This window comes from Gymnogyps californianus, chromosome 4 (assembly GCF_018139145.2).
Source record: "Gymnogyps californianus isolate 813 chromosome 4, ASM1813914v2, whole genome shotgun sequence".
Taxonomy (NCBI): Eukaryota; Metazoa; Chordata; class Aves; order Accipitriformes; family Cathartidae; genus Gymnogyps; species Gymnogyps californianus.
In genome coordinates this window covers 59,281,450-59,302,949 of record NC_059474.1, presented here as the reverse complement: position 1 = coordinate 59,302,949, position 21,500 = coordinate 59,281,450, and the positions used below count along the sequence as shown (strand labels likewise).

Genomic DNA, 21,500 nt, shown 5'->3' with positions numbered 1-21,500 from the left:
ATCCAAAGATACTACAACTGCAAATAATCCAAAGTTTAGGAAAAAACCCAAAGTTTGTAATACACTATCAAAAACCAGCATCTTTTTAAGAAGTATAAAAATGACAGAAAAGTGGGTGAAATAGCATTTAAAATACTTGTAGAAACACAAAAAAGGCAACATAAAAATGATTTTATTTTAGAAGTTAACAAATATGCTGGTGGCAATGAATTCTGAAAGGGTTAAATTAAATCCTGATAAAGATTAAAAAAATGGAAAATTTACATCTCTGGTTACATGTAATCTCAATCCCCTCCCCAGTTTTTCTTATTTGGCAACAGAACAGAGAAGGTAAACATGTCAAAGACCTAGTATCCAAAATTACCGCCCCAATAAAAATTTGGTGGGACACAGCAAATTATTTGCTGGAGCACAGTCCTCTGTACCGGTCTAGTACAGCGTGCAGTAAAGTACTATGGTCTCTCAGCACTACTTGCAATTCAAGTAGCAGCCACAACGCCAACAGTTGAAGAGCTTCAGTCCTATGTTTAAACATTATTTATCTGAGTAAGAAAGTCATCATACTCTGTAAAATGCAACCTCCCATCTGGCTCAGTAAACTGAGTAATCTAGAGAAGACAAATGAAAGGTAAACTGAAGCACAAACATTTTATAGAATTTAAACTTTAAGCGGGTCATGACTTGAAAAGGCTTCAGAACTTGCCTCATCTGTCATAAATCAGCTGCTGTATGGAGCTCAGTAACAAATACACACAATTATTAAGCCACCTACAGATTATTAACCTTACTTGAATTTTTTTATATGTATTGAAATTATAAAAGCTATACCAGAATTAACCTGGTTAACCCCATTGATTATAAGGGCATCCACTGCTTTAGTATATTCTTAACAATATAAAAATAGGCAACTAATTCCTACCAATAAAACTACTTGTAACTGAATTTGCACTAGATTCAAAGATGACCTTTGTTGCTAAGGGGTTTTAGATAACGGCACTATATCAACTGGAAAGAGGATGTACTCAGTTTCTTCCAGGCCAGATATTCCCACTTTTCATCAGTGTCAATCAGCAATTGTAAATACAAGTTGCCAATAATTACTCAGTATCTAACAGAAATACTTACTTTATTACTTGAAGAACTGGACTTAAAGGTCTACTGTCTCTAAGCCAAGATATAAAAGATCGTGTCCTTTCTGAAGAAAGTGCATCTACCTCAGGAAGCTGTGTCTGGTTGAAGGTAATTGAAAGAAGTCATCATCTTTTATTATCAAAACTATTTAAAAAAAAGATCCTGATAATCGTAACATGACCCAAGCCACAATTTCTATTAAGAAATTACCAACCATGGATTACATGTGCACATTTTTTCTTCAGCTTAAAGTACAAAAATTACTGTAGGAAGCAGTACATCTTAAACTGCCTTTTAAGTGCAAAAGATTTTAGAAAGCAAGCTCATTTAAAAAGTAATCTTTTCAAAATGCTGCTTTTGCAGTTTTCTTGCCTTTATCTTCCCCTGTCAATCAAGCTCCTACATGTTGCATTTTGCATCACTGATAAGATGAACAAAACATGAAGAAGTGAAATCTGAATTGTAAGCAAATTTCAATGCAAAGATTATACTGGACTATTTGGTTGGGGAATGAGCTGAAAAAAATAGAATTAAAAAAACTTGAGCCATTCACCAAGCTAAATATACCAACTCTTAGGCCAATATAACTTTTTAAGACAATTAATATGACATAAAAGAATTGATTACAGATTTAAAAGTAGTTCTATTGCTACTTTTGTAGCAAATGAATGGAGGACATAATTTAAAAACAAAGATAACTTATGTTAGTTTTTTCTCTCATTTGCATTATAATAGATGCTATATAACCATTGAAAAAGTTATCATCCTTCCTTTATCCAAGTTCTTCCTGAAAACTCTGTCAACTAATACTCACCACCAGCTGATCAGAGGGGACAGTTTTAAATTGTTAATACAAGCAAAACACAAAACTCTGAACACGTAGTCCAATTTTATAGCAGTCTTAAAGCTCACCACTCTTCTTATAATTACCACTTGTCACTTACTTTTCCCCTTCATATTATGCAAGCTTTATAAGCAGAAAATATATCTTCCTATGTGTTTCTACAATGACTAACACATTTTTGGTACTATCTGAATATAACCATTTGATTCTGAACTTCTCTAGAGTGTCTTAAAAGGGTCCATCCTTATCCACCACTTGTTGACATTTTGGAATCACTAGCCACAGAAGAGGGGTATTCTCTTTAATTGTTGCTGTCTCATGCACAAGACTATAGGTACAGGTTATAACACAAAAACCCCTCCACCAAAACACACATCCAAGGGTCTTTGATGTTCTAATACCTAACAGCATTTCTTTTTAACATTGACTCAAGGAAGGCTTGGAAGCTGTGCAAAACTTAACTCTTACCCTTTACTTACAGGCCTATCACGTCATACCATAGACTTGGTATCTTATACCAGGTTCAGAGAACACAAGGCTTCTGAAAACCATATCATCAATAAAATAACTCTAGTCTTAACAATTAACACATCTGAATAGATAATTTTTGTATTTGTTCTACGAAATTCCATCCTATTCTTGTGAGCCCACATGTATTTCCATAAAACAATAAGAGCAGTAATGTCATAGAACAATTTTTTGGCATTCCATGAATGCCAAAATTTACATGTTTACATTCTTTCCTTGAAAGCATTTGACAACTCTCCTATGAAGCTGGCAAGAGGTCACAAGGTACCCAATAAACCCCCCCTAATTCATAGTTACATAATTAAAAACTGAAAATGCAGAAAAAATATGCTAAATACAGATTCCAAATGCAAGCACGATACAGCACAGCTCATTAAAACGCCTACCATTTTCTGTGGTACTGACGCATAGTTTGGGTATCCAAGGACATCTTTTATGAAGTTGTTATTACAGTTTTTTCCAATCCAAATGTAAAAAATCTGTAAGATGTCAGAATCACTTTTAGTAAAGGCCTTGCAAACATTTTAGAGAAAGAGACAAGTGGTGACATAATTGGAATAATACCAGAATAATACCTTTAATGCAAATGAATCACTTGAGAGCTCCAGTTGCAATTCATATATACATCTCTATATTCGGTATTTGTACATTTATTTATTAATACATTGGTAGCATTTGGAATAAGATCATTAAATGTCAAAAAAATATAGGTAGAATGCAAACACTGAAAGAATGAGGATGCAGGACACATCTATATTGGAACAGTTAATGCAGTAACTTCCCATGTTACCTCCTAAAATGAAAAACCTAAAATTTCATAAAGTCACACCACTGTGTCAGTTACTGCACACTGACTTCCCAATCTAAACAAGTCATAGTAAAGCATCAATTATCAAAACACATTATAGCAATTATTGCAGACATCTGGAGACAGAAGCTAGTTTGACATTCACACTCAGCCCCTGAACTCGTACAAGGTTTTTCTAGACTGCCATTAGAGTAGCATAATGTTTTATCACATTATTCGAGTAGTATAATGCTTTATCCAATTAAGTGTGTTTTAGTGTAATTTCTATGAAGACCTTAAACTGTATCTACAGATTTTGTTCACTCCCCACAATTCCCTCACTCTTGCAACTCTTACATCACACAAGCCACAAATCATAAAACCACTTATATTTGTGCGTAACTGAGAAGGTTTCTGCATCAATGAGAAGTGCTTTGTTAGGGAGACTGCAGTACATACAATTTAATAACCATTAAGAGAAATTTTGGAAAATGGAAATCCATTATTTCCAGAAAAAAAACCCACCTTGATATGAACTCTTGGTATATTCTGATCAGTCTAGCATGAAAAAAATTAACCTCTGAAGCCTTAATATGCAACCTCAAAGATACTCCTCTGACCAAAATATGAAAGCCTTTCACTGGAACACAGATTACTGCCAGGTTACCTGGAATGCTGATTCACTACGCTGTTATTGTTGAGAGTTGACTGCTTTTAATAATTCAGCACGCATTGCCTTTTTTTTTTTCTTTTTTTTTTTTTTAAAAAAGGAACATGTGAAACTGGTAACTTACTGAACCACAATCCATAAGAAAAGCTCCTTCTCTTGTCAACTTCTCTGCAGACAACTTCTGAAGAGGTGGCTGAGGAACAACTCTGTCATTTACATGTATTGTACTCTGTAACAAAAACCAATACTCAATAACACTAGAATATAAATAAATCCTATTTTTTTATCTTAACCAAGTAAAATAAAACAGGAAAAAACACTGTTAATCTCTAGCAAAATTTTGAGGATTCTCATGTAATAAAATGCCATGTTAAGCCCAAAATGATTATGTACATCAAACAATTCTAGAATGTTACTTAACCTAAAGGCTACTTTATTACCTAAAAAAAAGAATAATGCAAGTTCATTTAAGTTGTGTATGTAACATTTCTCATGCTATAGATGCCAAACTTTCAAAAGAATTCTAGTGTTTAACTTAAAATCTATGGAGGTTGTTTGTAGAAAAATTTTTATTGCATTCAACTTCAACAGAAATGTTGCAAGAGCAGAAAAACATCAAATTCTACTCCCTATAAGGGTTCACTATTTTACTGCATTCAAGTAACAGAAAGTTCCTTGATTTAAAATCCTGCCTGAAGCAATACATGGGTTTGTCCACAGATCACTATGATTGATCTGATTAAACAACCTGGCTGTTAGCAATGACATTATTAAAAAAAAAATAACCTCCCCTTCCTCCCCATAAATAAAAACAAACAAAAACTATGAAACCCCCCGAACACCCAGTATTTTCAGATTAAAGCTGCTTCCCCCTCCAATACAAAAATAAGCTGAATATCTATTAAGAATCTGTGAAACATTCTGCAAACAACGTAGGGAAAAAATAGTCTAGAGACTAAGCACATCTCCCCATGGTAAAAGATTATAAAAAAAAAAAAAAAAAATCACAGTTTTAAAAATTTCATATTATAATGCAATAGATTAGAAGCTTTTTGGGATTTATACATAATGATGAAAATCAAGCTGCTGAATTCCACTTGGGAGAGTTCCAGGCTTTACTCAATGCTCTCAAGAATCAAGCGTTCAGAGAAAAGACAACCAGCAAAAACATTTACAAAAAATTCTGTAATATATATCATAGAATTTTCTAAACAAACAAGAAATTTAAGAACAGCCTCTGTCACAAATACTTTAAACTGAATTAGTACTAAATAGCAGATTAGCACCCTCTTATATGATTTAAAATGTGGTTTGTCAATTAATTTCAGTAGGTCAAATCAGCCCTATTTTCTGTCTTATTCTACTAGAAATAACTGATCTGAAATCCTTTGCTAATAAAACTGGATCTCCCAAAGACACTGCTGGTTCTTTACAGCACTCGCACACTGAATATAGTGTTTCAGCATAAGTTCCACAAAAAACTTAATAAGGTTAGTTGAAGAAGTTGGCTTCTCAAATACTGGGGGGGGGGGCGCATATAAAAAGACTAACTAATCAATTCCACTGAATAACACTGAGTTTAGACTCGCATATGTGAGTTTATGAAATACCTTAAAAGAAACTTTGAGACTATAAATAGCTCACAGGTTGTGCTGAACAATACCAACTGCCAGAGAAACTACTCAAGTTACCATATAATCTTATATGATACTTAAAAACAAACTCCTACATATACTTTTTGAAAGCTAGTGACTAACAAGCTCATGAAAACTTACTTAAAAAAACAACTTATTTTTGCAATTACAACTAACTTTGACCTTAAATAAAATCCCATCTTACTTCTTACTATTAAAAAATGCCTCGATTTCCTAGGCTACCTCTGTAAAAGGCAAACTAATAAAACCCGGTTTCGTACATGAAGTACTTCCTCAGTCTGATCATGACCATCTAAGAAGTACAATTCTGTTTCATCCACATCAGTCTGAGAAATCACTGGAAGTTTGTTATTGCAGGCAACTTTATCTGGTTTAAGTATACAAAACCTAGAATCCTCCACCAAATCTACTTCACCCATTTCCCCAGACAGTTCTAAAACCACACTGGAGCTGTTTCCAATGCATACAATCTTCCCTGCTTTCTTTGTATAATAGAAAAACATGGAATTATTGTGGTCACTGAAACAAGGTGAAATAAAACCACAGTTCTGCTCGTAACACACTACTGTACTTGTAACTCAAAACATGAAAATAAATGTTTTTCTTGATTTTTTTATAACTTATGGAAAAAGCTCTGTTGACATTACAATAACTTTAATTAAATTGCAGCACATCACCACGTTTAACAGACCACTAAAACTAGAAAATGTTATAAAACAGTCTTCATACATTACCTCATCAATCAACTTGTCTATTCTGTACAAGTTGGGATGTATCATTTTCATTAAATGAACGAGAGGCTGGCTCTTCATCTGGCACATTGCATATACGCGATCATCCAAGCGTGTACTCGTGCCTGTTCTAAATGCTTTCTGTAAGAGAACAGTGTTGTTACTCAAATAAATCCTATATTTTGTCACATCTAAACAGTGTATTTCAGATTTTTTGAAAGTGTCAAGCAAAGATGGCAAAGCTTTTGTAAAGAAATGTATCTTATTGAGACACATTAGAATCTTAATCAAATACAACATGAATACAATACCTTTTAAAACTTAATCCATTCACCCTCCTTATTGATGAAGGAGAATAACAAATTTTACACGAAGTGGGGGGGAAATTTTTTTATGTGACTGGGCCAGCATTTCCCATTTGTATTCTTGACAAATGTTACTGGCCTGTGAAACTCACTGATGCAAGATATCACGGGAAGATATGAGCCTAGCAGAGTTCAAACAAGATAATTCTGTGGATAAGATTAACTCTGATTTTATATTAGTAGGAATTAAATGTTAAGGAAAAGCTTTGGAAGGGCTAGGCTCTCATAGGATAAAATTTATTTTGTAACTCTCTTTCCTACTGGATTGTTCAGATCTCCTTTAGAAGCAATCGGTAAACGATCACTGTGAGAAGCAACATAATGGAGCAAGCACCATATTCTGATTCAATGGAGAATATTCCTATAATCAAAGTTCATATTCACTTCCACAACAAAGCTAAGTACATCAGTCCTCTTCTTGGCTGCCACAAGTATTTTGGTTTCTCTATATTCCAGGCTTTTTTATTACTGTTAAAGATAATACACCCCCCCCCAACAAACAACTTATTTTCTCAGCCACTCTTACTTCTGTATTTTACATGGATCCTCTTGATAATAAATGGTCTGGTTTTTCCCCACCATTAACTGCAGTACTTATGCAAGTACCAAAGTCGTCCTAATTAGTACATTAGAGACTGAAGTAATCACTAAGCCAAAGAAAATAAGTTATTATGATTGGATTTCTTGCCAAACTTACACAAAGGTTTATTCATGATAAGAAAACAAAGAACTGTCAGACATGAAAATCTTTAAGCCATGAGATTTATTGATAACAAAACCCTGCAGTAAGTTCTCTTTTTAAGTATGATGTTCGGTAATACAAACAAAGATATTAAAAGAAATAAATCAAAAAGTAGTAACTACTTCTATGTGAACTTTAAACTATATCATTTTAGTTTCTGTAATAGATTTCATTGTACCTCCATGGAAATTCTTTTTCCTTCTTGGTACTTTAAAGTACAAAGTATATGCATTGAAAAATATTTGACCTGTTTTTTCTTCATAAAATTCAAGAAGTACTAATAAGCAGCTTCCAACAATCTTTATGGACAACACCAATTAGCAGCCAAAATCTGAGAAATGCTAATTGTTACAATATATATTTTTTAATTTTCATTGTAAAACAAATAAGACAAAACATAAAAAATTCAAAATCAAGTAAACCAATAAACTAATTCAGGCACTAATCATTTAAAATAAGCTAACACAGTCATCTTCTATGTGAAAGTCCTGTAAGCTCGAAGAGGATAACCCAATTTTCATAATTTTAGAAAAGCGCAGACATTGCTTGACCTAGAGATGAAGAATTCGTCAAATGGAACAATGAATTAAATATCAAACATTAATCCACTACATTATACATACCTGTTTGAGAAGGGCCAAAATATACAGTGGAAACAGCTTGAGGGAATTTGGTGCTATCAGCATGGACTGCTGCAGATTTGAGGCAGTTGACATGTACGCTGCCAAGGAGTCTACCACGGCATTAACTAAGGCATCTCTTGCATCCGCAAGACTAGATGAAACTGAGCGATCCACAGCTGTTGGGTTAGAAGGATACAAGAAGTTACCAGAGTTGGCCTCATTCATTCCCTTGAATTTGGAAAATATTAGTTGTGCTTTTGGGTGATATTTTAAGATTTTTTTAAAAACCCCACATCTGTGGTCCTAACTTTTTTAGGAGTAAGACGATTGCCCATATAGAAACTCACTTTCATGATGCTTAAAAAATACAGTGTGGCTAATCTCCGCTCTCTAGTTCCTACTCTGGGAGAATTTAAAAAAATTGTTTAAAGCTGTGGTATATACTTGAGACTAAATATAAATCCTGTTTTAAACTTTACACAAATAACTTAGCTATTGATGAAACTCTCTGCTGTCCTACCTCCAAAATAAGATTTGCAGCAATTATTTTTGATTTTTTTCCCCCAAGAAATTTCTTCCATTATTTCAATGGCATAATTATGATTAGCGTAAATGAAGCTTCACTTTTCTTTGCTGAGAAAGGGCTGCAAATCCCTTGGTTGAGGGAAGCCACCTGCTGGACTGAATGCACATTTAAGACGAGATACAGAAGTACTACTTATTTCTTCTAATTTATTTGACTACTAACATACAATATAGCATATACTAAAATGCTGCATAGAGCCATACATGTTCAATGGCAGAGATCAGTCTATGAAACAGCTACTTATGATCAACAAGTAGGGGATAAGTAAGAATCCTCAACCCAGCAACGACAGGATACAATCATAGAAAACTAATACATATCTCGGATACAGCATTGTCAGAAGTTCCCTTTTAGTCTCCAGCAACTCACTAAACTGAATCACTCTGTTTCTTAAGTAATCCTAGAATGCTGAAGTTTGAGATAACAACCATGATGATAATGATAAAAAAATGAGTTTTGATCCAAGTGTGTTATGATTCTTTGTCCTTTAATAAACTCTAGAGAACAATGTAAGAAGGCTCCTTTTAAAAGACTAAAGTCTACTAAGTATTCAGACTAAGGAATATTTCAGTTAATACTTTTGGTGTAACTTTGATTTTGTCATCTTTTGTATGCTCAGGCTTCAGTGTGCTCCACTCCAACCTTATTCTACAATACCCAGGCTTCATTCACTACGTCATTTAAACAGCTGGCAAAATTAAGAACATAAAAAAAATATTTGAATCTTCCTGGTCTGTACTCACCCATGTTTGCTAAGAGGCATACAACTGCTTGTACATCCGCTCCTGCATATACATCAGCCAGTGAACTCACTACAGGCAAGCAAAGTGTGTGCACTCGAATTCGACGTTCACCTAATAAAAATAAGTAGAAATCATTATGCAATATCTCCTGGTAGAAGTATAAAAATTCAGTCATTACTGCATATCTCCTCTCGTCTAAGATGCACTTATTTTGTAAAAACACACCAGTCAGGAAATTGCTGTAACGCTATCTCCCATTCCTGTCTCTTAACCTGTTCAAATTCTGCAACACTCTAAAGCATTCAACTTATGAATCAGCACAAGTTCATAACACAAACTAGCTTATAACATCCACAATAAGCGTCTTGATCCTACAAATGAAGTACGCTGATTGCCATCCCAAAATTTTGTGGCATCTTCCACAATAGAAAGTAGCTGCTATTCTTTATGCCTACCCAATGTACTAGCAACTCACTCCAATCCATCACGGGTCTGTGATTTTGGACAAGTGCATGCCAAATATGTTACTGCTTATAACAACAGTACGCCTTTTAAGTAAAGGAATCTTGCTGAATCATCTCTATGTAAGATGGAGATGAATTACATTTTCCCATCAAAATAGAATTTATAAATATTTACATTATGTGATTAACTGCCAAGTATGTTCACTAGCTTTGACAAGATTCTCTTAGGGTACAGTGAACAACAAAAGGCTGTGGAACTAACTATACAAACATTATGTCAGAAAAAGAAACAAAAAGCCCAGTGGCCAATTCATTTGAATTTATTTACCTTTGCTGGAAGTATACAAAAGAGCTGTTTGAAAACAAACCAAAGATGTGTCAGTCAGACTTTCCTCGATGGACATTTGTACTGCAAATCCAGCGTCAGGATTGACATTGGCAAGGGACAATAAATCAGTAGATCGTACAAAAAAGTTCCCATGAAAAGTGTGTATTGACAGACCTAGAAGTAGATTAATTCAGTGTGAGGTTAAAACAGCATGAAAACCTACTATCAATAATTAAACCCCACAGCCCTCAAGCTATGTTTAAGAAAACAGTAAAAATACTTATTCTAACTACCACACAGAATCAATTACACGAATCATTAGACATTTCAGCATGATCCTGTAGAGATCACGTTCAGTTCTGAACACTCCAAACTGAATGATGCCCTTACACTACACATCAACTTAGTTGAAGTAAGATGGTGCCATCTGAAGTAAAAAAAACAAAACAAAAAAACAAATGGCAAAAGCTAATGTAACTTACATAAAGAAGGCAACCATCTTACTCTTCAGTGAAAGAGAAATCTAATGTTGCTAAAGACTAAGCACATTCAAAGTGATAGTTAACATGCTTACACCAACTTTTCCATACGAATCAGTATTTAAAACATACCTTTTGTACATCTTATGCGCATAACTGCTTCAAATCCAATCTTTCTTGTAAGGTACCTTTTGAGGTCTTTTTGCAACTTTTCAGCCTGAGCGGGATTATGGCTACGATGGAAAGATGGATAGTAATAGATGCATCCAGCAGAATACTTGGACATGCAAGCTGTGAAGAAGGAAGAGATATGGTTAAGAGGTAAAACCTCTTACGTGAAGTCAGGACACAAAAATTGTGTCCAACCTTCTGCAAGTCACACCTACGTCCGTCTTTTTCTTGATATGACCCACATCTGTAAGACAACGAGAACTGGCCCAGACTCAGGCCACTGAAAGACAGTGATGAGTCACCCCAATACACAATTATCTAATTACACACTTCAATAAGCATGCTACCTTTGGCAGCTAAGACAGGAGTGCATGCAGAAATATTTAATGGTGTAGAGGCAAAATTAAGTGTGTGCGCAGAGACAAATCTCATTTTAATACCGAAAGATGAGAACTCTGTTCTACTCCTATAATTAAACTTTATTAATTCCTTGCCATCTGGCTGTTTCCTGTTCTTCAGCAGGAGAGTACCTTCTCGTTTAAAACTGTGAAATCCCAGAATAAATTGTCTGATACCACCAATCTAATACTCCTGTTCTTTACTGCTATCAACTTCAAAGTCAATTCCTTTGCAGCATTAGCTGCATTTACAAAAAGTGCAAAAAGATTTACAAGATTTAAGAATTCCTGAAGTAGCCTGTGCTTCTGAGGGAAGACAACCAGTGTGGAAAGAGTGAATGCATACATTAGGTAATCCTTACCAAGAGAAGCTAGATCAGAATATTGTGAACTTAAGAGAAATAAATCCACAGCAGTCTGCTGGCCTGAGCAGTCCAGTGCCAACTTCTTATAAAAATCCGTTGCTGGACCAAGATGCTGGACCACCTTTGGTGAACAAATTATACAGGAAAGCGTTAAGACAATGATCGTGCTCTCTTCAGTCTTCACAGAACAAAAGACATACTATTCTGTAGCAAAGTATCATAAGGAAGTTTCCTTTAAGCAACAATTTATAGGCATTTCCACCTGCAGAAATTATTCTCCTTATGCTCCATATTCTTTTAGTTGGTATTTACAAGCAGTTATGATCCTACTTTCAAGGAAGTTTACGTTCTCATACAAAAACATTCATGTAACTATGTAACACTTACTGGATGCTGTAAACTACAAGGCCATAAAAATAGTAAGAATTCATGTTTTAGATCTACAATTTAATATATCCATGCTTTGGTCCAAAATCCAGGTTGATATTAACTGAGTCGGAGATATTTGCAGCTTCTTTTGCTTGCCAAGAAAAGCTATGGACCAAAAGCCCAAAAGACAGCTCACGCACTTTGAAACAAGTAGTACCACACATACATGTATAGACTAGTGATCTTAAATGCACAAACATAGACATTGAATAATTAAAATATAGTGAATTGCTATAAACAAAAAGCAAGAGTTGATCTGCAGAACTATGCAAGTCAGAAAGACATGGCCAGTCCCTAGTCTCATGAGATGAATATTAAAGGAAGTTTTTGTACCTTTGTGCTTGACCTTTGATTGGGATCTTCTCTGGAATGCAAAAGCCCTGCTCCCAGAGATGGTAACTGAGTTTGAAACACAGATATCCGACCACCCGTTGGAGACATCAGTTTAAACGCAGCCTGAAGAGCAGGGCCCAACGCACTGTGTGTTTCTCTTGTATTGGTGAACATATTTGGTAACGCATTCAATAGATCTTTTATCAGCTGCAGAACAGATTGAAAGGTGTTTATGAGATTTTGCAAGCTTGAGATTTTCTGCTATTTCTAAAAAGCTGTACTGCCATAACTGAAGTGGAACAATCAGTACCAAATATTTCAGCTTAGTTTCAACACTAAGGAAAACAAAGTCGTAATTTTAAAAACTATTGATGCATCAAACAAACAACAAGTAATACTTCTATAATTAAAAAGTAGCATTGGAATTACATATTATGAAGGCAGGCTTGAATCCAAAATTTAAAAGGAACCTCTATTTTGAATATTTAACTCTTTAAATTTAATGATATATTTTGATCAATCATACCTCCTTGCTTTCATGGAGATTTACAAGTAAACTGTCTGGTGTAGGTAGGAAAATATCTGTAGGGAGAACGGAAAAAAGCATTCTATTAGAGAAAAAATAACATTAAAGTAGAACAAAACATTTCACTGCCCACTGCTATATGTACCATGAAATACAGTCTACTTTTTTGATACATATATTAGAGAGAATAATACAGTCTATACAAAGCTTGTTTTATTCAAAGCAAAATTAACATTTGAATTTCACTTTTTAAATACCACCTATTCTGTAGTTAGTGTAAGATTTTTTTCAAAAATATATTCCCTATACATTCAATAAAATTGACCTAATACCAGAATATTTGAGAGATTCTAATCTTTCTTCCAGGAAAAAAAAAGTAGCTTCTCAAAAATTTAGTTTCCATTTTCTTTTTACTTACCATCAATATCTGAGACAATCAGCATCTGAGGCTGAGATAAACCTTCTTGCAAGTTGTAAAACTGAACAGTGCTGTCAAACGTTATGAACCCTATTCTTGTTCTCGAGTCTCCAGGCAGCCTGCAGCATTAAAAAATAAACCATTAAGTCCTAATTTCTCTCTCAAGACATACACACACAGAGCTTCTGCTGATGTTAGCAGAAGCTCAGCTCATGTATACAGGGGTGAAGGGAGAACAAAAGAAAGGGGATCTGAAACATGAATACAAGTAATATTTGTTCAGCATCTTCTGAAAAGCTGGGATAATGATACAGTTTACAAGACTAAGTGTTACAGACAAGCACTCACTAATATATTGATGTTTTGTTTCAAGAGAGAACTTAGTAGGTTCATTTAAACATTACACTGACACATGAAAGAAGGTAGCCTTCTCAGTTCTTCAATAGAAAATAGTGCATTCTGCTCTTTAGTAAATGGGTTTTTTTAATTATGAATGTAGTTACAGAGTACTTACAGCTCTAAACCAAAATCCAATGTCTCTACAATGCAACATACTTATTTCTCATGTGGACCATATTCCTATGTATGGCATTAAAAATACAAAAAGAAAAACTAAACGGCATTTCTCACATAAAATATAAAACATCAACAAGTGCTAAAAACCATGACGGTGAACAAAAGCAATAGAGGCAAATATTGTTTTTACCATCTGGGTATATAAACTAACTGGATGCACTGATTTTCCTATAGACTTTGCATGGGACTTTATGAATTTTCCTAAAATAATTTAGCATGTTTCTGAGAATCTGTTGACAAAATACCTGTAAAGATCTGAAAAAAGACTAAACCAATAAATGTAAGTGAAGAATTTTATTGTACATGTTGGTGTCTTTATCAGAAATTAAAATCAAGTTTCCTAGGAAAAACTTGTAGAAAACAATCTTCAGAGTGAGGCCTCCACAGGATGCAAATTAGTTTTCAAAAGACATGAACACAGTGAAGTTCATTAACCCTCGCTCAAAAAGCGCCACCAATCCCATACATGCTGTTCCAGTGCAAAAAATGAGAACAGATACAAAGTGGCACAGGTAGATCTAGGTAACTATGATCGAAAGAGACCAAATTGACATCACAATTCACCTAGGCAGTCTCACACTAGTGGTTACGACATGCCAGTATGCAGCACCTCAGCTGTTTCAGCGCAAGAACCAGCCAATTCAATCTCTGTAATTTCGTTATTTTTCTTGGTCTTGGCAGGGGGGAAGAGTGCACTTTATAGATGTTTGTACAATCAACATGTTGTTAGAAGTTACAGCTAAATATTCTTTGCAGATAAATTAGTAAATTATTTGCAGATCCACCTTTAATCACATGCAGGGAAGATAGCTCTCATCATGTAAAGTGCTTCAACAGCTGTTTTTGGGGGGGGTTTTGCTTGGTTGGTGGTTTGGTTTTTTTGATTGTTTTTTTGTTTTGTTTTTTAGACATGTAAGTTCCATTTCAGAATCTCAGGCAACAGAACTTCTGTCCTTTACAGACAGAACTTTTAAACACTATATGCAAGTTTTCTGCAAAACTGTAGGTTAGTATTGCTCATAATAACACGTTAGCTAATTTGAAAAGGTTATTTATATTCTTACTTGTCTAGGTTTTCCAGCAATGACTGGCAGACTATTGTCAAATATCCAGCCTCCACTGCATTATGAGACACATCTAAAACAAATAAATATACCGCAGGCTGAGGAGGACGAAGCTACAAAGTGAAAAAATAAAAATAAAAAAATGTTCAAAAATCATATTTAAAGAAATGTTAAAAATGATTAGTCATTAGAAAGGGAAGTGGGAAAAGGGGATACTTAGAAAAATGCAAGGTATACATTATGCAATAAAATAAAACTGATTTACTAAGAGTCATGCGGATAGACTTAACAACAATTCCCAGTGGTTAATAATTCCCATTTGTAATGAGCATACAATGTTATGCTTCAGAACAGAAATTGGATATTTTAGTCTCTCCTTCCAACAGTCAACTCAAACATGACTCTCTGATGCCAGATATGGAATTCACTCTTCAGAACACCATTGTTCTTTCAGTATGTGGACAATGCGATCCATTAACCAAGGTAAAAATATTCTGCCTACATCCTTTTCCCAACCATATAACAAGCTGTATTTATTCATTGTCAAACGTCTTGGACACAGTGTTTCAATTCAAAGACAACAGAACAATTTATTTTTGCTGTTGTTAATAATGTCATTATGAACAGGGCCTTTTCCCAGGCCTTGTTTATCTTTCTTAGAGACAAGACTACTATCACAGCAATTGTAGGTTGACTCCTAGTTAGAATCGTTTCTGTCACAATTACTAACTAAAAATTTGAACCCAACTTAATTCTCTCGTTACTCCATTACTGATCTTTCAAAACCTCTTCAAAATGAGGGAGAAACCCAGAAACCACATTGCATCAGACTCAAACCAGAGTATGCCACATTAAACTACACTGGCTAACTACACACATTGCAATTGCCTTTAACTGGCAAGCCTCTGAATATCTACATTTGCCAAAACTCAAAATAAATATGAATTTTAACTATTCTTTGGTGTTAAGAGGACCTTCACAGGAAAAATTAATACACACCACTGGAGCAATATGCAACATTAATTTCAAACGCATTTACATTAACATGCAATTGCTGTTGGAAGTTACCATATAGTCTGAGGAAGCAATGAATTCCACTGTAGAATTTTGGACCTCCGGCCGTTTGTGAGGCTCTCCATAAGATCGTGTCACAGGATTATACATAAATTCTTCAGGAACTACAAAAAAAAAATTTCCCCCCCCAAAAAGTTTATATATTTGTCAGCAAATAAAAACCATTATGGCAGCTACAAGCAAACTAATGCAGACATATTTCAATTATCATTAACAACACAAAATGAAGGAACATTTCAAGTATCCCAAGCAACATCAAAGTTAAACATTGGAAACAAAAGAAGGTTTATTTTAAACAGCAATACATCCCCAGCTTTAAGACACCAATGCAAATAGAGCATTTCACAACAACAAGCTTCAATCTGTATTGGTTCTCATAACCTCTGGCCTAGATTGCAGAGAGTATTAGCTGTCATCATGTTCCCATTTGCATATTGCAACAGCAGTCAATGGAATAAGTTGATTTCATTATACAAGTAATCAGGATAATATGATTACATTTTCTTCGTCTCCCAGAAAATTGCAAAACAACCTTTTGCTTCAGAAAATGCACAGCACGTCTGACTTATGATCCAGAGATTTTAAAAAACATCTTAAGAACACTGTCATTTTGACCTACATTTTAATATAAAGTATCCCATGGACTGATATGATGCAAATACTTGAAAGAGATTCTAGAAATGCAAGCATCTCCTGCTACAAAAAAAAAAAACCAAAACAAAAAAACTTACCATCGTTAACTCTATAGCACAGATTGCATTTCCACCTCCTCTGATCAATGAAAGAAACAAAAGGGTTGATATATGTCCTGCAGGATCTGCATCTCACTATCGTGCTTGATGTTATTACTGGTAATTGCTAAAAAGAAACAATGGAAAGCTGTAACAAAGGTACATAATACATTTTATGGAAAACATTACTGTGCAGTACAATGTATAAAAGCTTCATAAGACTAGGTATTCTATCATCTTTCCTTTTATCTTTATAGCTCATTTTCATACAGAGTAATTATGATGCCTATTAAAAATATCCTCCCTTTAAAATCACAAGAAATAAAATTATTGTCTTAATCCAATCTCACAAATCAAAGATGTAGTAAGATTTTTAATGAAATTACTTTAAAATTACACAGTTACAATAACACAGCTACTATGGTAAGAGGAATTATGAAAGACAGGACAACTTTGGGTGATTAAATATGACAGACAGCAAACCTTACACAAAAACCATACTTTATATGAAAAGAAGTCATATCGGGCAGTTATTCACCTTTTTACGTAAAGACGAATAAATTACGTGGAGAGGAGTTGCTTAACAGTTATGAACACAGCTTCAATCTTACATTGTGTTTACCTTCTATTGACAGCATTTATCATGCCAGTAATACATTAAACATGAGCACCTCTCTTCAAGAGAGCACTGTATGCACCTTTTCAAGAGGTATCTGACAGTTCTGAGCCCAACACACAGAGTAGCAATTCAGAGCTTCAGAGAACCACAGGCAAACAAAGATTTCCAACTACAAGGAAAAAAGTTTGAAGGACCTGTGCAAAGCTTCTCCCTTATGAATTTCAATGAAGCAGTAATTTCAAGGCTTTTTTCCCTTCCTCCTCTCAAAGTCCCAAGCAATTTTTTGCTACTTCTGTTAAATTTAGGACTTACAGTTCATTATATTTTATTGTTTGAACGAAAATAGGACAAATGCATGTATTAAATATATATACTAAAAAAACCAAGTAAGCTACTTTACCGTTAGGTCTCTGAAGGGATGTAGCAACAAACCCAAAGGAAGCTTAGCTTTGTTTAACAAAGCCTGTGTTTGTGGAATATTTGTCAATGTACATCGAAATGAGCTGAAAGGAAATAAAAACACTATGTTGAAAATGAAATTTTAAAAGATATTAAAAACATTATGTTAACAGCTGATTTTAAAGAATTTTGAAATTTAAGAAATCCTATGTTTTACAAAGCTAATCTAATAAACAAAACTAATGCAAAGAGATTAAAAAGCCTCCTAAAGAAACAAACAAAAAACCCTCCCCCGCTCCCCAATTCAGTAGTTCAGCAATGCAAGTATACCAAAATGAACTTGCAATAAAGAAATAAAACTACTTTAGGTACAATGCTCAATGTAAAATGATGTATTTTTTATTCATTATAAAGATTTTTTGGCTAAAGGAACTAAACAAGGAATACAGTATTTACTAGTTCTCAGAAAGTAATATTTATATAAGAAAACAGGAGAAAAGGATCTCAAATACTGAGAGTAAAAATTTTTTGTTTTGTGTATGTAAAGTGGAGGATGGACTTAAAGCTAAATAAAGAGCACCAAAAAACTCCAATGCATGAATAGTGCTGTCCAAAGTGTTCCACACCTAAGAATGATTTTGAGACCCCCAGTTTTCTGTTTTCTGGTGGGACCATGTGTTGTCACTAGGGCAGTAAGCAGAGTTAATTTGGAGCAATGAATAAAATTTCTTTTGGAATTAGAATTAAGATCTTTGGGGGAAAGCAATTTCCATTGGGACTTTGGGACTTGGGATAGTAGATAATACTACTTAATGTTAATTAGAGGTGAAAAAACACATCATGATTGCAGGATTACCACAGTAAAATACACTCACAGTTTATTCAGTGTATTTAGGCATGATCATCATAATTTGCTGGAAAAAATCCCATACAATATTACAAAAATATTCTATGAAGTGTACTGCATAATATTAAGGTGTTTATTAATAGATTTTTTTTTAGATGGATAAAACAAGGCAAAGATTAAGGAGGTTTCTTAATGTTTTAATAAGTGAGCTACACTCACACTGCATATAATGTATTCTCATGGCAGGACAGTTTCAACATTTGTATAAGGATGCAGAGGATAAACTTATTTTCAAGTGAAAGGGGTAATATTAGCTCATCACAAAGATTTAAAGTCAGGAGTCAGTTTAGACATTTTTTGACACTTTAATTATTAGTGACTGAAAAATGTAAGATGCTGCTCTAGACACAGTACACTTACTCCGGACTGCAGTTTAATTTTCTAAGATCAGCATTCAAGTTAGGCACAGGTGCTGGAACTGAAGATACAGGCAAAATATTTCTATCTTGTGTAAGGTTTACTGGTCTCAAGCTTTCTGGCTGCTGAGAATGCTGTAGACTTAACCCTCCTAAGGAAGAGGACAGCTGGTTCACACCTGGATATTGCTGAAAAAAGTCAGAGCATTGCAAATGGGTAAACATACAATCATGTTTAAATAACAACCTTAAATCTTCTTGTAATCCCAATTGTTCCAGACATGTATTAAAAAAAGATAGAGTAGTAGTTAGTAACAAACCCAAACAAACAAGAAGAGAGTTGTATGGTAGAAATTTAAAAAAGCTAAGACAAATGTGACATACCTTCCATATATGTATCATTAGACAAAATTCAAATTAATGATACAAATCAACGTTGGAAGTCACACATATGCCTGGAAAGCTTGAAGGATTAAAAAAACAAGTTACTAGAAAGGCTGACAATTTTTTCCCCTCTTCAAAGATGTTACAATGTAACTTTTCCAAGTTAAAGAAACTGGTTTTATATATTTATTTTTAAATTAAAACAAAACACCATAGAAGAGGAGAAAAGGTTAGGCTGGAAGGCACCTTTGAGGTCTGGTAGTCCAACCTCCTGCTCAAGCAAGGCTAACTTCAAAGTTAGATCAGGTTGCTCATAGCCTTGTCCAGCTGAGTTTTGAAAGTATCTAAGGATTGCAGGTTTCACAGCACAATCTGTTCTAGTGCTTCCCCACTCCCATTCTGAAGAATTTTCTCCTTATACATCCAACCAAAATTTCACTCGCTGCAACTTGTAATTGTTGGTTTTTGTTCTTTTACTGTGTACTCCTGAAAAGAGCCTAACTCCATCTCGCATTATAGTGAAGATAAAGCTAAGTCTTTCAACTAAAAAAAAAAAAAAAAAAAAAATTAAACATTTCCTCCAGGTCACATTTTACATTACCTCCATAACAGTGAAAGTGTTCCTGGATATTATATGCTAACTTATGGTACTACACTCAGCTCAGTAAGGAATTTTGATCACCTACAACAGCAGCTTCAAGACATTTACCAGTTGGGCCTTATTTCAGAGAGTGGGATTTGTAAATCAGTACGTTTTGTTTTCTACACTGCTTCACACATACACATCTCTGCACGGCTTCATCGTTTGTATTTTGCCCCAGCGTCTGCCTCTTCTTCAGATTTCACTGCTCTTCGGTGACACACATGCACAATGGGAGCCAGGTGGTTGTACACAACTTCTTGGGTGTATGGTGCTCTCTCATCAGGAAAATAGAGCAGATGCAGGCAACCTGCTCCACCACGCACCCAGCACAGGCTCTACAGAGCTCTTTCGTCTGGACCCTATGCCATGCCTTGCTCATAAGGTGATTTAATGCTTGAGATCATAGCCCTATATAGTAGTGCTCTGATCAAACATGTATTTGCTCATCAAATACTTCATGATGCTTCTTCGTGGTTTCGTATCAATGAAGCACAGCACTTTGAAACATCAAACCTTAAAACTGTGAATGCTGCTAATAACTGGTGAAGCAAACTTGCTAAGCCTAACTATTTGGAGCTACAAGCACTTAAAATTTTAATTCAAAAGCCTTCTAATAAGAAGTTAAGATCCAGAGCTATGACATCAATATTATACCTAACATTTATTGTCTCAGAAATTATAAAAATAAAAAATGAAAATATGTATAAGAAGAAATGTATCATGCAGAAAAGACTTTTCCCACGAAGTTACTTCATGAAGTAGCTTTCAAATTAAAAATACAAACCTGTGGATAGTGCTGAAACCCAGGATGATGTCCTGGATTACTGGGCTGCACAGGAGTAGGTGGTGCTGCGTTTTGGTAGCCAGGCTGCAATGTTGGATATCCATAACCAAATGGCTTAGAAGCTTTTGATGTTTGGGGGACTGATGGAGCAGGAACTGGGCTGCTGGTCACAGAACGTGTCTCTGAAAGGACAAAAGAAATCCCACATGTATTGAATATACTTACTATTTTTTCTTAATTTAAACATAAACTTCTAAATGCTTAACAAACAACACTTCCATTTATAAGTTTTTGCATTATCCATCAAGTTGTTTATCTGCACTGACCAAATAAATTACCAAGGAAGATTACTGCAATTATGCTGATAAAGGGGGTATACATGGGAAGATGACCATAGAGTTGTGTAACTACTAACAAAATGCTATTTTACAAAAAAAAAAAAAATTTGCAACTTAAAAAAGTATTTCAACTGAATAAAAAAAAAAAAGAAATAAAACCTCCTTAGAACCACATTTCATTCCAAGATTTGCACTTGATATAAACGCAAAAGAGACCATTCATGCTTAGTCTCTCCTCTACCACTTATGAATACCGTTCAAACATAAAGCTAAGGCGACAGAACTATTCTCTAAATGTAGACACAGAGC

At 34.5% G+C, this 21,500-nt stretch overlaps 1 protein-coding gene across 3 annotated transcripts in view; it reads right to left on the bottom strand.

The window, feature by feature from the left end:
* The window catches only part of SEC24B (SEC24 homolog B, COPII coat complex component), a 48,293-nt gene that overhangs the window by 1,359 nt on the left and 25,434 nt on the right, over positions 1–21,500 (bottom strand). For all 3 annotated transcript variants that reach the window (XM_050895466.1, XM_050895468.1, XM_050895467.1), the window contains 18 exons: positions 20,854–21,035; positions 19,047–19,231; positions 17,781–17,883; positions 16,762–16,888; positions 16,025–16,134; positions 14,957–15,069; positions 13,317–13,435; positions 12,899–12,954; positions 12,373–12,579; positions 11,608–11,731; positions 10,809–10,967; positions 10,198–10,371; positions 9,406–9,516; positions 8,077–8,252; positions 6,350–6,487; positions 4,085–4,189; positions 2,890–2,982; positions 1,126–1,229 (listed from right to left, as the gene is read on the bottom strand). In XM_050895466.1, coding sequence (XP_050751423.1) covers positions 1,126–1,229; positions 2,890–2,982; positions 4,085–4,189; positions 6,350–6,487; positions 8,077–8,252; positions 9,406–9,516; positions 10,198–10,371; positions 10,809–10,967; positions 11,608–11,731; positions 12,373–12,579; positions 12,899–12,954; positions 13,317–13,435; positions 14,957–15,069; positions 16,025–16,134; positions 16,762–16,888; positions 17,781–17,883; positions 19,047–19,231; positions 20,854–21,035 — 2,386 coding nt within the window. The remainder of the gene's footprint in view (positions 1–1,125; positions 1,230–2,889; positions 2,983–4,084; positions 4,190–6,349; positions 6,488–8,076; positions 8,253–9,405; positions 9,517–10,197; positions 10,372–10,808; positions 10,968–11,607; positions 11,732–12,372; positions 12,580–12,898; positions 12,955–13,316; positions 13,436–14,956; positions 15,070–16,024; positions 16,135–16,761; positions 16,889–17,780; positions 17,884–19,046; positions 19,232–20,853; positions 21,036–21,500) is intronic.